The sequence below is a fragment of the Equus przewalskii genome, chromosome 6 (genome assembly GCF_037783145.1).
Source record: "Equus przewalskii isolate Varuska chromosome 6, EquPr2, whole genome shotgun sequence".
Taxonomy (NCBI): domain Eukaryota; kingdom Metazoa; phylum Chordata; class Mammalia; order Perissodactyla; family Equidae; genus Equus; species Equus przewalskii.
Window position 1 is genome coordinate 4,338,651 of NC_091836.1, and position 19,376 is coordinate 4,358,026.

Sequence of the window (19,376 nt, forward strand, 5' to 3'; positions counted from 1 at the left end):
GTGGGGAGATCGTAACCCTTGCGCGTTGCTAGTGGGCATACAAAATGGTGCAGGCGCTCTGGAACACTGCCTGGGAGTTCCTCACAATGTTAAATACAGAGTAACTGTGTGACCCATTTCTCTCTCCTAGATAGAGACCCAAGAGAAACGAAAGCACGCGCTGACAGCAAAACGTGCACACCTACATCCACAGAAGACTATTCACAATAGCCAAAAAGCGGAAACGCCCTGCGTGCCCATCAACAGAGGAGCGGATAAACAGTGTGGTCCGTGCGAACAATGGAATACTACTGGGCCATGAAAAGGAGCGAGGCCCTGACACAGGCGCACGTGGACGGACCTGGAAACCACGATGCTCAGGGAGAGAAGCAGACACACGGTGTGTGATCCCATTGATGTGAAATGTCCAGAACAGGCAGATCCACAGAGACAGAAAGTGGATTCGTGGTTGCCAGGGGCTGGGGAGGGAGACGGGGAAACTGCTAATGAGGACGCGGTTTCTTTCTGGGGTGATGAAGGTTTTCTGGAATCAGACAGCTGTGACTGACTGCACAATACTGTGAATGCACTAAAAACCACCAGATACGTATGCTCGAAAAGGGTGAATTTTCTGGTATGTGAATTACACCCCAATTTTTTAAAATGCTCTCTCCAATGGGGGAGAAAAAACGACGAGTGTAGGGGGCTGGTGAAGGTTCAACGAAGACCTCACGACAGGGTCGTCAGGGTAAGAGGGAGAGCAGAGCAGCCAGCCCCTCACACGGGCATTCCCCTGCCCTCCCGCAGCCCAGACCAGCGGGTTTGCAGTCCTGGGAGAGACAGGGAGCGGGGACAGGGGCCAGACCTGCTTTCCGCCCCTTCCAGCCACGGCCAGGGGCTCGAGCTGCCTCGCCACCCCCTCCACCACCCCAGCAAGCGGGGACGTCAGGCTTTTCAAGCTCTGGCGAATGGGCGACGCCTGCGAGTGGGAACAAAGGGGACTGGAGTGGGGTCCTGCAGTCGCATGTGAATGACTCTGTGCCCTGCCAACACGCACACCAATTCAGGCTACAAAGGTGGAAGGTGCGCCTGTCACATGAAAGAGTCGCAGACCCTGCCCTCCGGGAGCCACGAGTCTGGTGGCGAGCAGACCAGTAAACAGGCCTTCTCGAGCCAGAACCAGCTGGTGAGGGGACACCGATCTTGGCCCCTGCCCCGCAGCCCCTGGTGTCAGGAAGAGTGGGTTTCTGCCCCAGCCATCTAAACCAGACTTGGATATGGTTCCTCTTCTGCAAGGTGGAGGTGTGACTTAGTGGGGGGTGATGAGATATAAGGGGGGCCAGCCTGGGGAGGGCTTTCCTTCCCAAATGAAAAACAAACAAACGTGCACGGAGGGAGTCTCGGCGCCCCTCTTCTCCCTGTGGGACCTGAGACGCGACGCCTGAGGGCAGCACCAGCGCGGGACAAGCGAGGAGGAAGGCGGCGCGCATCTCAGGTAGGCAGCCCGGCACGTGGCCATCAGCCAGCTCCTCCCGCTTCTTGTGAAGGAAGAGGAAGACGCCCCCACATTAAGCCCTAAATGTTCCAGGAAGCGGGCAGGGTGTCTCGACCGGGAGCAGGGTTTGAAACTGGCAAATAAGTGGGGGGCAAGAAAAACCAAGCATCTCTCCTGCCTTTCCATGGGGCAAACACCCAGACGCCAAGAGGTAAACACGCGTTCCAGTGAACACGTGATGAGGAGCGAGAGCACCACGGGTCTGGGACTCCTGACGCGCAGTCACCTAGGCCTGTCAACTGCCGCCAACGCCACACACACAGACCGCCAGACGACACCGACGTGCCGCCTTCCCGAGGATCTCACCTCCAGATTCAAGTTCAAACTGACAGGGAGCACACAAATCAGAGGCCTGTGCTAAGTAACGAACACCACAGGAACAAGCAGCAAAAAGCCAGCACAAAGCACACTCTACAGGACAAATGACCCAGGTTCTTCAACAAATAAATTGCAAAAAAAAAAGAAAAGGTAGGAGAATGTACAGACTAAAAGGGATTGAAGAGACAAACCCATGAACCACAACGTGTGGCTCTTATCCAGATCCTGACGCAGCAGCAGAACTTTAAGCACTAAGTGGATTTTAAGGAATTAAGAATTGCTAGGTGTGATACTGGTATTATCATCATCATCTTATTAAAAAGAAGTCCTTATCTTCTAGAGAGACATTCTCAAATACTGACACATGAAATGATGATGTCTGGGATTTGCTCCAAAATGACAGGGGGTGGGGGCCCAGAGAGGACCACGCTTGGCCTACGGGAGAACCACTGGAGCCGGGGGGCCACGAGGGGCCCGTCACCCCACCCTTGCTGCTTCTGTGGATGTTTCTAACTGTCTCGGATAACTTTTCTGAATGGACCCAGGGCAGCGAAGATGCACACTGGGAGGAGGAGCTCGGCTAAGGCAACGTGTCCCGGAGGGGAGGGCGGCCGCGGCCTCAGGGACACCAGTGGGAGGTGGCAGGGGGTGAGACGAGACCAAGGCTGAGAGGCCGGGGCCTCCCGCTGGCTGTCCCTCCCGCATCTCGGCTTCTTCAATAGTAACGTGGGAAGGATTCGAGGACATAACGTGGCTACACCACTGGGCTCTGTGCCATCAAGAAACAGAAACTGCTGTTTTTGCCAGGAAGAGGTCTGGGCTTGAGGAGGGCACCTGAGAACTCACAGGGACACTGAAAGGACGCTCCACAGCTCTCCCCACTGCCAAACATGCGGGCGCCCCGAGGCTCAGAGCCAGGCCTCCCTCTGCTCTCTGCCCTCGCTGGGGGGCCCCAGACAGGCACAGCTTTCCGTTCCGGCTGCTCGGTGAGTCCAGCCGCTCCTCACTCTCTCCCCGGGGCCACTCGCCACCTCCTCACCATCCAGCTGCTTCCATGACAGACACCTCTCAATCCACAGAGTTTAAACCGGCTCATGGCTCACCCCCAAACCACTCCTTCCCAGCGCTCCAATAGCTGCCCTCCGAGCCTCGAGTACAGGCCAAACCACCCCCAGGGCCAGGCCGACCTGGCCATCTGGGACGCTGTCCTCCACCATCCTCCACCCCCCATCCCCCCAGCTCTCCCAGGCTGGCACCTGTCCCTCCTCGGGCCTTCTCTGACCATTATCCCCAAGCCCAGCGGGCAATTCTCTCTCACAAGTAGGATGGATGTCTGTTTTCTGGACCTGTACCCCACAGGACTGTGAGGGACCCCTCTTTGTTCCTGGGGCCCAACACCGACAAGCACACATGTCTGTGGAATGTGCCTATGTACTCGTTTACCCTACAACCGTAATGTGTGCCTACCGTGTGTTCCCAGCAACACCCAGCACCGAGGAGGGGTCTCTAACCTTAGGATACTCGGGGTCCACAGGTGAGGGGTCAGGGCAGCAGTGATACTGACATGACACTGACTATGCTGTGTAATGTAACACTTGTGGAGCATTTACGTGGCCAGGCACTTTTCCAAGCTCTCACCACGTATGAATGCTTCACAGCCCAAAACACAGGAGCTCTCACTGTCCCCATTTCACAGATGAAGAAACTGAAACCGAGGCTGCTCACCTGCCCGGTGCCACGCGGCCGGTCGGCAGGGAGCCAGGACTTACTCCGGGCAGGCGGCGCTCTCTGGAAGCCCTGGCTCTTGGGCGGTGTCTCACGCCCACACAAACCACACAGAGCAGGGCACTGGCCTGAGACAGAGGACCAGGGAGTGTTCTTCCCGGCTCCCAGAGATGGGCGGTGCGCAGCAAAGCTGAGGGGTGGGATCCGGGCCAGGCAGAGGCCCCCCAGCGAGCCCAGCAGATCCTGCTCCGTTGACCTGGGATCAGCTGCTGGCCGCTGCTGCGTGCAGCACAGCACACTGACAATGGCTGATCGGAGCTCCCTCCGGATAAGACCTCAGGCCTGAGAAACTTAGAACTTCCAAGAGGGTGACAGATTCCTCCCTGACACCCCCTCCCTGGGAAACCAGCCTCCTGAGAAGCTGAGACAGCCAGCATGCAACACCCCCGAGTCAGCAGCAGGCTTGGTAAGGAGTAGCCAAGTTGAAGGTGTGCCGGGCCCGCGATCCCAAGAGTAACACCCTTAGTCATTCCAGCCAGACTCCACACACGCCCCGCTCTCAGCAGAGGCAGCCACAGCTGGCCTCCAGTGTTCTCAGGCCAGGCCATGGGCAGCTGTCCACTCCCTAGGCCACTGGCCACAGGCCAGTGTCTCTCTCCAGCCTCAGCAAACTAAGATGCGGAGGAGCTGGCCAAACTGGTGCACCAGCGCCCAAAGCCGACAGCTCACACGCCCGTCCATAGCGCGAGGGGAGGCCAGGCCGCCAGAGCCCGAGTGGCAGGCTGGCCCTGGCCTGGCACACGACAAGGCACACAGCCCCCAGCCTGGGGCCAGCTGACCGCACGTGGAGCTCCTGATGCTGCCCGGCCCTCTTCTGTGGCTGGCAGGGCTGGCCCAGGAGGAGCCCAGGCTTATAGCCCCACCCTGGGTACCACCGGCAATCCGGGAACTCACTAGCAAGGAGGTCGCCTGGCTCCTCAGGACCCGGGGGCCATCTCTTCGCCGTCTCTGCCCTGCCCACGCTTGTCCCTGGGCCTGTCTGACACTCCCTGTGAGAGGTCCTGGGTTCACATACACTGGGCTTAAAAAAAGCACAGTTAAACCTGACTGACCATGGCCCTAGACCTAACTGCCGGTTTACAGGCTGCAGCCAGCAATGTCCCTATGGGACAAACAACAGGGCTTCTTAAAATACTTCACAAGGGAGAAAAAGAAGAGAGAGAAGGAGGGAGACAGAGATGGAGGGGGAGGAAATATTTAAGAGAGACAGCAATCCACAGCAATGCACTGACCTTAGGTGAACCCTGATCTGAACTCACAAATTATTAAAAATACTTATCTATGAGACAATGAGAGAAACCTTGACAATACCAGATATTTGATGATCAATTTATTAATTGCTAGATACGATACTGTGGTTAGGTTGTTTTTTTTTTTTAAGAGTCTTATCTTTTACAGACACAGGCTGAAATATTTAGAGATTAAAAGACAGGATGTCTAGGATGTAATTCAAAATACTCCTGGGGTAGAGATGAGAAAACACTGCACACAAGCGAGTGGTGAAGCGGCTGGTGGCTGCCGTGTGATGGTTTGCTCTGCTCTTCCCTCCACTTCTGTACATGTTAAGTTTTCTGCATTAAAGAAACGTAAACACACACGCTCGGCTCCCCCCAGCCTTCCTCGTGGCTCTGCGTCTGAGTACCCCTCAAGCATCTACTATGAGCCAGCTCTGTCCTGGTACCGGGGACGAGGGTGCAGACAGGCCAACCCCCCCTCACAGAGCCCAGAGGAACCCTCCATCCCTGGGTCCCCGGGAGCCTCCTTGGCCACTGGGCAAATGCCTCCCTGGGCTTCAAGTGGCCGCCCCACTGCCAGCACCATTTAGGGAGCCCTCCCTGGGGCCAGGCGTGTGCTACAGGCTTACATAGCACCTTATTTCATCCTTGCAAATGCTCTGAGAGTTAGTCACTGTCTCACCACCCATCAGGAGGGGAAACCAAGGGCCAGTGGCATTTGTCATTCGCCAAGGCCACACAGAACCAATGAAGGCAGGCCCGCGAGTCTGCGCACCACGGCCTCTGCCGCCTTCCTGCAGCCGCAGCGCTGACTCACCCGGCCCTCTGCTGCCCTGGCCCACGGTGAACCGGAGCGGGACGACCTCCAGGGCCGCCGGAGAGACCTACCGCCCGCCCAGCAACGAGAGCCACGCGGGAAAAGGAGCCCTCAAGCGAACACCTCCAGATCTGGAGTCCCACGTCCAGGATTCGATCCCACCCACCTGGTAAACAGAGGCCGGAGGAGGGTCCCTGAGGCGCTGGCCCAGTCCTGAGAGGCCCGGAGACGTCAGTGACCCTCAATAGGAGACAGCACGTAATTCGAGCAGGTCTAAGCTGGGGGGCACGCAGAGCAAACACCACAAGAACAAGGCAGAGTTCTGGTACTGACCCGGGAGGTCCACGGTTTGAAATGCACACACATCACAGAAAAAGATGTTTCTGGAAGGACTTACACCTAACGCTTACAGGGGTGTTTCAAGGAAGCAGGCTGGAGCCAGGACCTCAACTCCCTGCACCTCCGTGTATCACCTTTGTAGTCAGAAGTAGAAGAAAAGCCAGCGAGGGCCCTCAGAGCAGCACCCCTCCCTCACTTCTGGGGGGCGGGGAGTGACAGTGCCAATGACTCAGTTATACAATTTCCATCTTTACAGGAAACAAATCAGTCAGGAGAGGTTCTCAGGGAAGCTGACTCCAGGCCAACTCCTCCGTCCCCTTCTCGAGGAGCCCAGGAGAGGGCACCAGCGGGGGAGCCGAGCGGGGCTGCGGACTGCCCCTCCCGGGGGTCCTGGGTGACTGTGACCAGCCGCAGAGGCGGGCTGCACCTCTTCTCGTGCACATTTGCTCTCTCGAGGCGCTTCCCCACCCGGCTCCAGACACCGCCCTCTAGGAAACACAGATGTTGCTGGGGTCCCACACTGAGGACCAGAAAGATGCTACAAGGAAAGACAAACCGAGCCGCACAGCTGGCTGCATTCATGTGGCTTGTCACACAACTCGGCAGCCCCCTGACCCTTCCCTGGGTCTCCTGGAACAATGTCCCTTCTGTTCTGGCTCCTCGGCAATCCACCAGTGAGGGCCAGCCCCCTGGGCCGCATCAACCAGCCAATTGTCCCTGGCGCAGAGCAGCCGCCACAGCCCGCTCCACAGAGCGGCTGCCCGCCTCCTGAACTCTGGGAAGCCCCAGAGAGCTGAGGAGCCACGAGGGGAGTGTGCGCGGCGGGCGGCTCCCCGCCAGCCGACCCGGGGTGAGTGAGGCAGGGGGACGAGACAATGGTGACCCCAGAAGGGGCGTGCTGAACCGGGAGAACCCAGGCTCCCTGCTTAATCACTCGAGCCCGGCTCTCGCCACTTAGGCTCAATTTAAAGCGTGGGCAAGTGGGAAAAGCCGGACCCAACCACGTAAGCAGGTTTCGGCAGCCCAGAGCCATTTCCGCCTCAGAGGGCGGGGAGGGGCGGTGGACTGGCGGCCGGGACCTCCTGCAGCAGGTCACCAGTCCCACCTCACTGCCCACCCGGCTGCTCCCCCCAACACAAGTCAGCCAGGATGTGTCTAGGAAGATGCCTCTGAGGGTTTAGGGCACAAGCTGGCCAGCACTGTTTTAAGTGACTTAAAAAATTTTTTTAAAAAGCCCTTTCTAAAACTTCCTAGTAAAATGTACCACAACGACCTTTCTGCGACTTCAGATGACGGCAGTCGAGTAAAGCCACGGAAAGTGAGTGATGCTTAGGGCTCAGCATCCAACAACAGCTGGTCACAGGGGTGGGGTGCACGGCACGGAGGATGTCTATTATTAGCAGCAAATAACCAAAATAAACGTCTCCACATTTTACCATTTCTGAAAATTGGGCTGTCTCTTAAAGTCAGCGTGCCCACTTGACATGTTTCTTTTTCTCCTCCCAAAGCGCGTCATTAAATTGACGGTACATCTCGCAGTGAAGGGAGGCCTAGACCAGAGGAAATGGGGTCAAGGTCAGCTGCAGGGGAAGCTTCCACGCCCCAAACGGTCGAGCTGTGGGTTGAAGACCAACATGCGCCCAGGCCAGCGTTCACTCTACAGCGCACAGGCGGGGCTACTGGAGATGTGGGCCTGGGAAAGGACCGAGCAGGTTTCTCTGAACTCAGACCATCTCTCAACCTCATCCTACGAGTGACCCCTTATCTCCTCTCGGTTCTGCCCATCACACCAAGCCAGAAACAGGGCTAAAGGGCAACCAGTTTTAATTTGGAAAAAGAAAGAGTCGATGAGCTCCCCGCACCTGCTCACACCCAAGACCAAGCCCCCCAGGTCAGCCCCAGAGCCCCACCCCTGGTGGGCCCCTCCGCCAGCACCCACCCCGCTTCCCAGCCACCCTTGGACACAGACAAGGACTTCCTGCGGGCAGCCGCTGAGGGACCCCAGGAAAGGCTGAACCAGGGAAAGATGGTGATGTGCGGAACAGGCACGAGCCGAGACAGGGGCCCTGCTGGGGGCTGTGAGGCTGCAGCCACGAGATCCCGTGCCCAGAGAGGCAGATGAACCCAGAGGGGTCAGAGGGATCGGCCCTTCATGGAGGGTCTAAGAGCACACCCACTCACCACACACAGGCCTGACAGGTCTTTTTGCAAAGCAAGTGTGATCATGTCACCCCCCAGCTGAACTCTCATGAGCTCGGGATGAGCGCCCTGCCAACCTCGCCAGCTCGTCTCCTCCCACGCCGGACTGGCCTCCCTTCTGAACCCAGGCGTCCCTGACTCTCACCCTCACTCCCCCTCACCCCTCTGCCACTCTCACCCAGGACGGTGTCTCCCTTTCCTCTCTGCCCAGCTGACTCCTACGCACCTGTGGGATGGAGGAAACCTCGCTTTCTAAGGGCAGCCTTTCCTGCACACCCCCCAACCCTTCTAGCTGGGCCCCCTGGAATGCACGTGCAGCACCACGCCTCTGTTCCAGAGCACTGATGACTGGTCCGATGTGTCCACTTCCGTCCTTGTGGTTTACTCTCTCTCACCCCTGTCAGTCTGGAGCTCCATGAGACACGGACCGGATCCACTGTGGGCCTCAACGTGTCCTGGACTCAGTAAACACCTGCTGCGTGAATAAGGCAGTGTAACAGAAGAAAAGCAATTTTCCCTGCTCACTGTAAATAGGTTTTTCTAAAAAGCCCTCAACTGCAAAGAATAAATGACAAAGGCACCCCCTACCAGACATCATCTTCCTACTGGCAACTTCCTTCTGCCTCTTTAATCAGTAAAGCAAAAAGAAACTCACGGGCCTTGGGTCTGGCCAAGGGTTTTTAGATACACCAAAAGCATAATGCATAAAAGAAAAAACAGTGATAAACTAGACTATCACAATTTAAAACTTTTTCTGGGCAAAAGATATTGTTAAAAGAATGAAAAGATAAGCCACAGACATGGAGAAAATACTTGCAAATCATTAACCAGTTAAAGAATTTGGATCCGAAGTATATAAAGAACTCTTCAAACACAACAATAAGAAAACCAGCCCAATTAAAAAAAAGGGCAAAAATTCTGATCAGACACTTTACCAAAGAAAATATGTGAACTTCAAATAAACACATAAAAAGATGCTCAGCGTCATCAGGCACCAGGGAATGCAAAAGCCAGTGAGCTAGCAGTTCATGTCCACCAGGACGGCTGCGGTGAACAAGACAGGAAGGGTGAGCGAGGATGGGGAGAAACTGAGCCCTCGTACACGGCTGGTGGGAACGGAAAATGGTGCAGCTGCTGTGGAAAACAGCTCGGCAGCCACTCAAAAGTTACACGGGATCACCCAAGGACCCAGCAATCCCACTCCTAGGTACGTGCTCAGAGAAATGAAAATAGATGTCCACAAACAAACTGGTACGCGCAACAGCTAACAGGTGGAAAGAAGGCAAGTGCCCATCGACTGATGAGCAGATACACACAACATGGTCCATCCATACATTAGAACATCACTCAGCCATGAAAAGGAGTGAAGCCCTGACACACAGTACAGCGTGGATGGACCTTGAAAACATGGTGCTCAGTGACAGACAGACACAAAAGGCCCCAGAGTGTGTGATTCTATTTCTATGAGATGTCCAGAATAGGCAAATCCACAGAGACAGAAAATGGATTAGTGGTTGCCAAGGGCTACGGGGGGTGGGGGTGAGTGACTGCTACTGGGGACAGGGCTTCTTTCTGGGGCGACGAAAATGTTCTAGAATTAGCGCTGATGGTTGCACAACTGTGAATCCACTAACATCCAATGAAAGGTACACTTTAAATGGATGAATTATATCTCAATAAAGCTACTTTTTGAAAAAGAGAGATGCCACTGTGCACCCATTAGAAAGGCAAAAGGAGACAGTCCAACCCTGCCATGTGCTGGCAAGGATGCAGAGCACCGAGAGCCCCACATGCCACGGGTGAGGGTGCGAAGGGGGACGGCCACTTTCCAGAACCGCCGGGCACTTCCTTATGAAGTGAAACACGCCTGTTCTGTACGACCCACAATCCCACTGCTGAGTATTCGCCCAAGTGAACAGGAAACTCACACCCACACAAAAACCTGTGTGCAAACAATGAGGGCACCGTCACTCTTAATCCCCAACAAGTGGACACCACGAGACGTCCTGCAGCGTGGAACGAATAGACAAACGCGGGGCGGCCACACGGTAAAGGCACGGACGATGCACTCTAGCTACAACATGGATGAATCGTAAATGTGCCTTGTGAAGTGAAGGAAACCAGACACAAAGGGCTGCACGCTGGGCGAGGGTACTGAGATGACATTCTGGAACAGGCAGAACCACAGGGCTGGAAAGCAGATGAGTGATCGGGAGGGGCTGACTTGAAAGGGACAGGGTGGGGGGTGGGGAGGACAGAGCTGTTCTGTGTGGCACTGTCGTGAGGGATGCTATGCAGGTCAGAACCCAGAGCGAACTTCACTGAACACAAACTACAATCATCGTCATCATAATAACAACCAGATGGGCGGGGAGGGGACCCAACTGGGGACGCAGACTCTGACTAATGAGTCTGCATTACAGATGTACAAGGTGGAGGCAAAGTCAGAAACACCTTTGGAAAGCAGAGTTCTCAGCAATTGGACACTGCAGGCCAAAGACAAAAAGAGCTGGAGGCATCGTCCTCGAGCTGGTGAAGTTACTTCTCACAGGAGGCCTGGTTAGCAATTCTGAAACTACTTTCGAGGAATACTAAAGTTAAACAAATAAGGAAATCCACTGTAGATAATGAGAGCCAGCCCTCTCCCTTCAGAGAAAGAAGTTAAACAAAGCAAGGGAGGGTGGCAAGAACAAACTCAGTGGTGCTCAACTGGAGTCGGAGGCGTCGGCGTGAACGGACGTTCATTTTAATTTATACCCAGACAGAACACAGAGAGACAAACAGATAGGGCGGTCAGCATTCACACACACGTCTCCCGGCTCTCTCATAGGAGGGGCCCAAAGGCAGTGACACCCCAGGGGCAATGAGCGCACTCAGCTCCCAGATCGTGGCTTTTAAATACCATTCTCCAAGAAAAGGGACCGGGGCTCCTTGGAGAAATGGCTGATTCGAAGGCTGTGGCAGGGAAGAACCAAGATGAGCTTGGAATACCTGTGGCACCAGAAAGTGAAGAAGCACCCAAAAAACCACGGGGACACGATGAAAAGGCACAGGGACCAACCTGAGAGTTCCCATCAACCAGAGTGAGAACAACAAAATAAATAACAATAGGACTAGATTATAATCCAAGGGAAAAACCAAATACCCAACAACCCATGCTCTTATAAATAAGTGACTGAATAAATACACAAATGAGGGAGACAGGACAATTCTTTGTTACAGAAAAATTCTGGTTAATAAGCGCAGAAGGAATGAATGAACTGGAAATCACCACAGCTCACCGCTGATGGAGGGCGACACTAGTCATGAATCGTGAAGAAGAAACAGGCGCTCTGCACAGTGTCACAGCATCTCCCCCTAACAGATGCAGTTACTGCCGCGGCTTTGACTCTGCCCACCAGGATGTGGAGCTTCGTTTCTCTCCCGAGTGTGGGCTCGCTTCTAACAGCGTCCAGACGGGCACAGAGAATGGAGGAACGGGGCAGACAGCCCAGCAGTAAGTCAACGTACGATCAGGTCCGCCCTCACATGATGTGACGAGCGGGGGCTCTTTACCTCGATGGTCTCCTTACCAAAACCTGCAACCCCGCCTAATCACGAGGAAACACCAGACAAACCCACATGGCGGGGCATTCTTCAAAATGCCCAGCTAGGACGTTTCAAAAAAATGTCAAGGTCACGAAAGCCAAGAAAAGCAGAGAAACTGTCACAATCCACAATGGAGTGGATTCTAGAACAGAAAAGGAATGTTGGTAGAAAATGGGGAAATTCAAATAAAGTCTGCAATGGGAAGTCCTGTACCAAGGCTGATTTCTTCGTTAGATCGTGTCCCACGGTCACAGAAGAGGATGACACTGGGGGAAGCTGGATGTGGCCTGTGTGGGAACCCCCTGTGCGATCCTTGCCACTGTTCTGTCTAAAATTATTTCAAAATTAAAAGTAAAAAAAAAATCATGACTATGAGACAGTCCCTCCTCGGCTGAGTGATGAGAAGATCTTTACATGCGTCTAGAGAAATTCAGCTTTGTGAACCTGCTTCTTTCTTTGCCTGCGAACATTATGGAACTGAAACACAGATCGGGTCTTTCTGATAAAATTTAGTCCCCAATTTGAGATGTGCAGGAAGTGTGATACACATACCAAATTTCGAAGAAGTAGCGTGGAAAAGAAAGTAAAATACCTCAGGAATTTTTAAAAAATGATAATGTTTTGGACATATTGGGTTAAATTAATTTCACCTGTTTTGACCTTTTTTAACATGGCTACCAAAAACTTTTTAATTACACGCGTGGTTTGCATATTTCTATGAGACAGCCAGGGGACAAGATGAAACTCACTTGTTGGAAAATGAAGGGCTTCAAATACCCCTGGCCACTTTGGGGACAACAAGCAGGCATCAAGGGAGCATTTCAGCCGGACTCCATTCACCTGCTCGGTCCTAGCTCGCCTAGGACCCCATTCACTCGTCCTGGACGCGCAGCCTCGTCCTGCGGCGGCACCCAGCACACTCTCCCAGGCCACAACCAACCCCAGTTCACTTTGCAGATGCGTGATTCAGCCACAGGTTGTAGAAGCTTCTGGGTTGACAGGTGATCGGAAGGCAACCATCTAGATCCCCACTGATGAGCTCGAGCTCCCAATTCAGGGAAGTTCACGTCACCCGTTTATGCTGCCCAGCAATGTGCATATAAAAACAGGCACCTATCCAGAACACGTAAAGAACTCTCACAACTCGACAACAAGAAGGCAAACTGTCACTTCAAAAATGGGCAAAGGACACCAACAGACGTATCTTCAAAGAAGATACACAAATGGCCAACAAGCACTGAAAAGATGCTCGGCATCATTAGTCCCTTGGGAAATGCAAACTAAAACCACAATGAGACACCACTTCTCACCCAGTAGGATGGCTCTAATTTTTAAAATTTATAAACAAAAAAAGGAAGTAAGTGTTGGCAAGGATGTGAGGAAAGTGGAACCCTCACGCCACTGGTAGGGATGTAGAATGGTTCCGCCGTGTGGAAAACAGTTTGGCGGTCCCTGAGAAAGTTGAACATAGAATTACCATATCACGCAGCAATCCCACTCATAGGTATACACCCCAAGGAACTGAAAACCAGTACGCAAACAAGCATATGTACACATGCTCATAGCAGCACTAGATTACGGCACTAGGCAATTCACAATAGCCAAAAGGTAGAAACAGTCCAAATGTCCATCAGTGGATAAATGGATACACTGACTGTGGTATATCCATACAGTGGAGTATTATTCAGCCATGAAGAGGAATGAAGTTCCAATACATGCTACAATGTGCATCAACTCATAACTAAGTGAAAGAGGCCAGACACGAAGGTCACATGGGGAACAAGTGCTTAATGGGTGCAGGGCTTCCTTTTGGGGTGAAGAGAATGTTCTGGAACTAGATGGAGGTGGCTGCTGTACCTCACACCCATTATTATGCATACCATCAAAAAAAGAGAAAACAAGTGTGGACAAGGGTGCAGAGAAACTGGAACCGTTGTGTACTGTTGGTGGGAAAGAAAATGGTGCAGCTGCTGTGGAAAACATCTTGGTGGTTCCTGAAAAAATGAAAACTAGATTTACCCTATGATCCAGCAATTCTATTTCCGAGTAAATATCTGAAAGAATTGAAAGCGGCGTCTCAAAGACAAAGCACATACGCATGTTCACAGCAGCAATATTCACAGGAGCTAAAACATGGAAACAACTCAAGCGTTCATGGATGAACAGATGAGCAAAATGTGGTCCATCCGTACAACGGAATACTATTCAGCCTTAAAAAGGAATGAAGCAGTGACACACGCTACAACTCAGACGAGCCTTGAAAACACGACACTAAGTGAGAGAGGCTGGACCCAAAACAACACGTGTTGTACAATCCCTTTTATGTGAAATATCTAGACTAGGCAAATCCACAGAACAGAAAGCAGATTAGAAGTTGCCAGAAGATGGGGGTGGGAGGAACGGGGAGATGAAAACTCTGAAACTAGAGAGGCAGTGACTGCACAACACTGTGAAGGCTCTAAATGCCACTGAACTGCACACTTCAAAATGGTTACCTGTATGTTACGTGAATTACACCTTAATTAAAAACATTTGTTTTTAGGGGGCCAGCCCTGTGGCCAAGTGGTTAAGCTCATGTGCTCTGCTTCAGTGGCCCACGGTTCACCAGTTCAGATCCTCGGTGTGGACCTAGACACTGCTCACCAAGCCACTGCTATGGAGGCATCCCGCATAGAAGAGCTAGAACGACTTACAACTAGGATATACATCTATGTACTGGGGCTTTGGGGAGAAAAAAAATAAAAGAGGAAGATTGGCAACAGATGTTAGCTCAGGGCCAATCTTCCTTCCCCCTGCCCCCAAAAAATTTTGTTTTTCCAATTGTGGTGTCGTAGAAAGATATTTGGTCTTTGTCCTCAGTTCCTGGCACAGATCTGCTAAAATCCTTGGAATTTCCTGAGAGATAGGAGCGTCTTTTGTTCTAATGAGGCGACTCTCAGTGGGCCCCTAGACAGCCTCAGGATGGGGCTCGTCCCCAGAAAGACAGTCTTGATGAGAAGCTCGGAACTTTCTTCCCCACCTCCCGACCTCCGGGGCGGGGAGAGGGCTGGAGATTAGTCCCCAGTGGCCAATGATTCAATCGACCAGGGCTGCACAATGAAGGTGTCCTAAAACCCCTAACCTGAGGGCTCGCAGGGCTTCGCCGAGGTGAACACGGGAGGTGCTGGGGGCGGGGCGTGGACAGGAAGGGCGTGGAAGCTCCGCAGCCCTGCCCTGTCCCTGCCGTGCATCTCTGCCCTCTGGCTGTTCTGGAATTGTACCCCACACAGTAACCCGGGCAACAGTAGGCAAGTGTTATCAGTTTTGGGGCTGTTCTGGCAAATTACAGAACCCGCGGAGGGGGTCGTGGGAAGCCCCGATCCATAGCTGGTCGGTCAGAAGCGCGGAGGCCTGGACGTACGACCGGCATCTGCAGTGGGGACAGTCCCGTGGGGCTGAGCTGAACCCAAGGGGTCTGCGCTGGTCTGAGTAGACAGGGTCAGAATCGCACTGGCCTGCTGGACCCTCTGCCGGCGTCTGGAGTCGTAGAGCTGCAGAGGCGGCGTCGGAAGAGATGCTGTGCACTTGGTGTCAGCAGTGACGGGAGGAGGAACGGCTCGACAACGCACGGGTCGTGCGTCTGAGACCAGACAAAGCCCCCATGTTCTTTCCTCTCAGGAAAAGAGCGATTTATCTGTAACAGAGCGTCCTGCTGACAGGTCGAAAGGCATGTGGCCTCAGAGGAGCCCCAGCGCCGCACACCACGTCCAACAGAACCCCTTCCCTCCGCAGGCGGTGCCACGTCCAGGGTCAAGCGCGGCCAAGAACACCTCGCACGCATGCCAGGAAAGGTCCCGGCCTGAGACAGCCTTTTCTGCTCCGGGTCGAGCCGCCCCCTCACCAGAGAAGCCAAACCCCCGCCTTCCCGTCTCTGGACCCTCCAGCTGCTCTGGGCCTGGGAGCCTCAGGAGGGGCCGCCTCCTCCACGCGGCCTTTCACCGGGTTAACGGGGAAGAGGCCACACACGCTGCTGAAGGGCTGGACGTGCTGGGGACTGGGCCGGGGGACCTGCCGTCTGCCTCCCTCTGAACCTTCTCCACAGCCCCGAGGAACAGATGCGGTGAGGAAGCCCAGCTCAGGGCCAGAGAAACTGAGGCCCAGAGCAGCAACCTGTCCAGTCACTGCCCCCTGCTTACATCTGCGAGCCCAACTTCCCTTAGCTGCGAATGCAACCCTTGCCCCCGGGAGGGGAGAAGATTACCAGGTCACTCACAGTGACCCTGTTCCAACCAGGATTCCAACTGCGGAAGCTGCTTTTGCAAAAGCACCTTTTTTCGTTTTCGCTTTTCCACAACTAGTCCGATCTTTACAAAACTTCTAAAGCAGGGACCCACCTTTAGACAACATTTGCACAACACAATACATAAAATAATACTGTGCCTGTTGCCCAAATGTAAGGAGAAACCAGACTTTGTGACCGGCTGTCATTCCAGGTCACATCTGCCTCGGGGACTTAAGCAATGGGTGTGCACACACGACCACATGCTCTGCTGGTTCGAATCCCAGCTCTGCCCATCACCTGGACCATGTGACTGGGTACCCCGAGCTCCTTCATCCCAGACTGGGGATCGCCTTCCTCTGGGGCTTGTCTGGAGGCTAACCAGCACCCGCTAGCAGAGCACCTGGCACCGTGCCACACGCCGCCCTGCAGGACCTATGACCTGACTCGCACCCCAGGCTCCCCGTGCTGGGCCTCGCCTCCCAGGTGCCCTCAGTGCAGGGCGGCCCTCGACAGCTCGGAGGGCAAAACCGCTACCAGAAGAGAGGATTCCAGTCACAGGATGCAGGGCACAGGAGAGACCCCAGCTCTCGTCCTGAGCGAGAGAACACGCTGGGGCTCTGAGGACAGGCCCCCGTCGTCCGCACACGCTGCGGAGAGCTTTCTACAGGGGGACTCACGTGGTCTCCCCATCACCCAGGGGGCGGGGCTGCTGTCACCATGCTGTGTCCACAGCCTCCCACACCCGCCCCGGGACTTGCCCAGCACTGCTGCCCCTGCCTTCACAGTCCGTGCCCCGCTTCCCCACGCTCCCGACGTTTCCCCCAGGCGCCTGCCGAAGAGACACGGGGCTCCTGCCCGCGCAGACTGTCTGCTCTTCTCTCGACGGGGCCGGTCCCCAGGCCTCTCCGGCCTCGAGTCTACAAAAGCCTCGGGATCACCCAGGCTTCTGTGAACTGGGCCCGAGAGGCCCCACAGCCAAATCCCGCTGACTCGCGCCTGCTAAAATGTCACCGGGCTCCCAGCGGGGCAGCACACCTGAGCCCCATCCCCAGAGGCCCTGGACGCCAGGTGGTTTACAGAACAACCCGGTATAAATAAGAGACTGTCAAGTGAGCAGTGGCATCCGTGGGCGTCCCAGGGAGGCCTCGTCCCTGAAAGATGGCAGAGCTGGGCCTGCAGCCAGTGTAGCGGCACTGGTGCCTCGGCCAGGCCACCTCTGAGCCAGGCAAGGTCATGCTGGCCTCTTGGTGGCGCCTGTGAGAAGAAGCAAAGGCAGGCCGCCAGGAAGGGAATTTTTTAATTTTAATTATTGGGCTTTGGGGAAAAAAAAAAAGCTATGGTCTGAATGTGTCCCCCTAAAATTCACGTAGACTCCCACCCCCCAATGTGATGGTGTTAATAGCCGGGGCCTTGGGAGGAGATCAGGTCACCGGAACGGAGCCCCCATGATGGCGTCAGCGCTTCTCTAAAAAGAGACCCCATGGATCCCTCAACTCTTCCACCACATGGGGACACAGTGAGAAGTTTGTGACCCCGAAGAGGGCCCTCATGTTACCGTGCTGGCACCTTGATCTCAGACTCCGGGCCTCTAAGACCTGGAAGCCAGAAATGTGCGTCGTTTACAAGCCGCCACGTCTGCGGTATTTTGTTATAGTCGCCCGAACGGACTAAGACGACACGCGTATTCCTTCTGCTATAAATGTGTAGGAAATACGCGTGGCGGAAAATGAAACAAAAGCCCCTGTGATGCCACCACTCAGATTACCCTCGCTACCATTTCTGATGTATACAATTCCTTTTTTCTATAAATAACATACAGATAACTTGCTATTTTCATTTGACAATACTAAAAACACTTCCCCCGGCCCCAGGTTATCAAAGATTCTGTTCAGAAGATGCTCCATAAATTTAGCCCCAGTCACATCCTCGTGGACATTTAGGCAATTTCCGGATCTTTGCCACTACTCAGGCCCGGTGACCAACCCTCCAGGACCATCCATGGAACCTGGCCTGTCACGGTAGGTCGCTGCTGACTCAGGGGACCAGGCACGTTTTCAGGGCGGCTGCACGGGAAGTGGCCCGGGAGCTCCCCGGAAGCCCTCCTGCCTGCCATCAGAGCAAGCCCGGGTCGCCAGCCCTGCCTTCCAGGGGGAGATGGACACACTGCTTCGCCCACCCGCGCTCTAACATGGATGCCTCTGCCTCCGAGATCCCAACGTCCTGGCGGCCGCCCCTCGCTGGTCTGACTTCCTGTGTGTGAAGTGTGCATCCCTCGGCCACCTCTCCAGGATCCTACCTTGTTTTTGAAGTACACCTCGATGGGCATGATGAAGCCAGCGTAACCCGACTCCTCCACCTTGTAGGGGGGCTCCTTGCACACTAAAAAGGAAGGGAAAACGCATGGTCAGCTCCCCGCCTGTTCAAAGGCCCCGCCGCCAGCAGCAACAGCGAACCACCCTCCCTGCCTCCTCTCTGTGCTTCAGAGGCCCGCTGGACTGAGGATTCTCAGAAGGCCGGCGCCCCCAGGAGCACCAAATCCCCCGCCAAAGGGGGCACCGGAACAAGAAGGGCAGAGGAGAAAGGTGAGCTGGTCACACCCCAGATCGAGAGCAGAGGGGGCCGGAGACGAGCTCAGGAGAGCAGCGGAGCCAGCCACAGCCGCGCACGGGCAACTGACTCAGGGCACGTGAGTGTGACTGGGGCAAGGGGACACCCGGGGGGCCAGTCGCCCAGGCAGGGCAGTGCCCTCCACAGCATCCACCTCCTTCCACCGCTCTCTCAGACACAGGACGTGATGCCGGGAGATGGAGGCGGTCCCATCCCAGCCTGCGACTCCCTCCGGGTTCCATTTTAGTGCATGACAAAAGCCTAACCGACTCGTTTACCCCAGAGATTGAAACAACAATGAAAAGTTGAAACCCAGAAGAACAGCAAAGTATAGGTAAAATAAACTCTCGCAAGCTCGCCCTCCAGAAGGAACCGACAATGTTTTGACACTTACGCTGTCACTGTGCAAGTAACATGCAACATTCTTCTCCCGCTTCTAAGAAAAAAGTCAGAACACTACCCATCGGATTCCCGTCCTCCACCCTCCCTCCCAGGAGGCAACGACTGTTGGGAGACAGAACACACACCCTGCACTGCTAAGCCCTTCGTGCACGTGTGTCTGGACTGTAAGGTAAACCTTAAGTGGGCCAGAAATTGCCAGAAAACAGCGCATGGAACAAATGAAACATGACTTTTTTAAATTAAAACACTACAAGAGTTTTCTTAAAAAAAAAAAAAAAAAACTTCAGCTCT

General features: G+C 54.4%; 1 protein-coding gene across 2 annotated transcripts in view; it reads right to left on the reverse strand.

The window, feature by feature from the left end:
- Positions 1–19,376, reverse strand: part of MLLT1 (MLLT1 super elongation complex subunit) — a 58,161-nt gene that overhangs the window by 21,773 nt on the left and 17,012 nt on the right. For both annotated transcript variants that reach the window (XM_070622724.1, XM_070622722.1), the window contains exon 3: positions 18,373–18,455. In XM_070622724.1, coding sequence (XP_070478825.1) covers positions 18,373–18,455 — 83 coding nt within the window. The remainder of the gene's footprint in view (positions 1–18,372; positions 18,456–19,376) is intronic.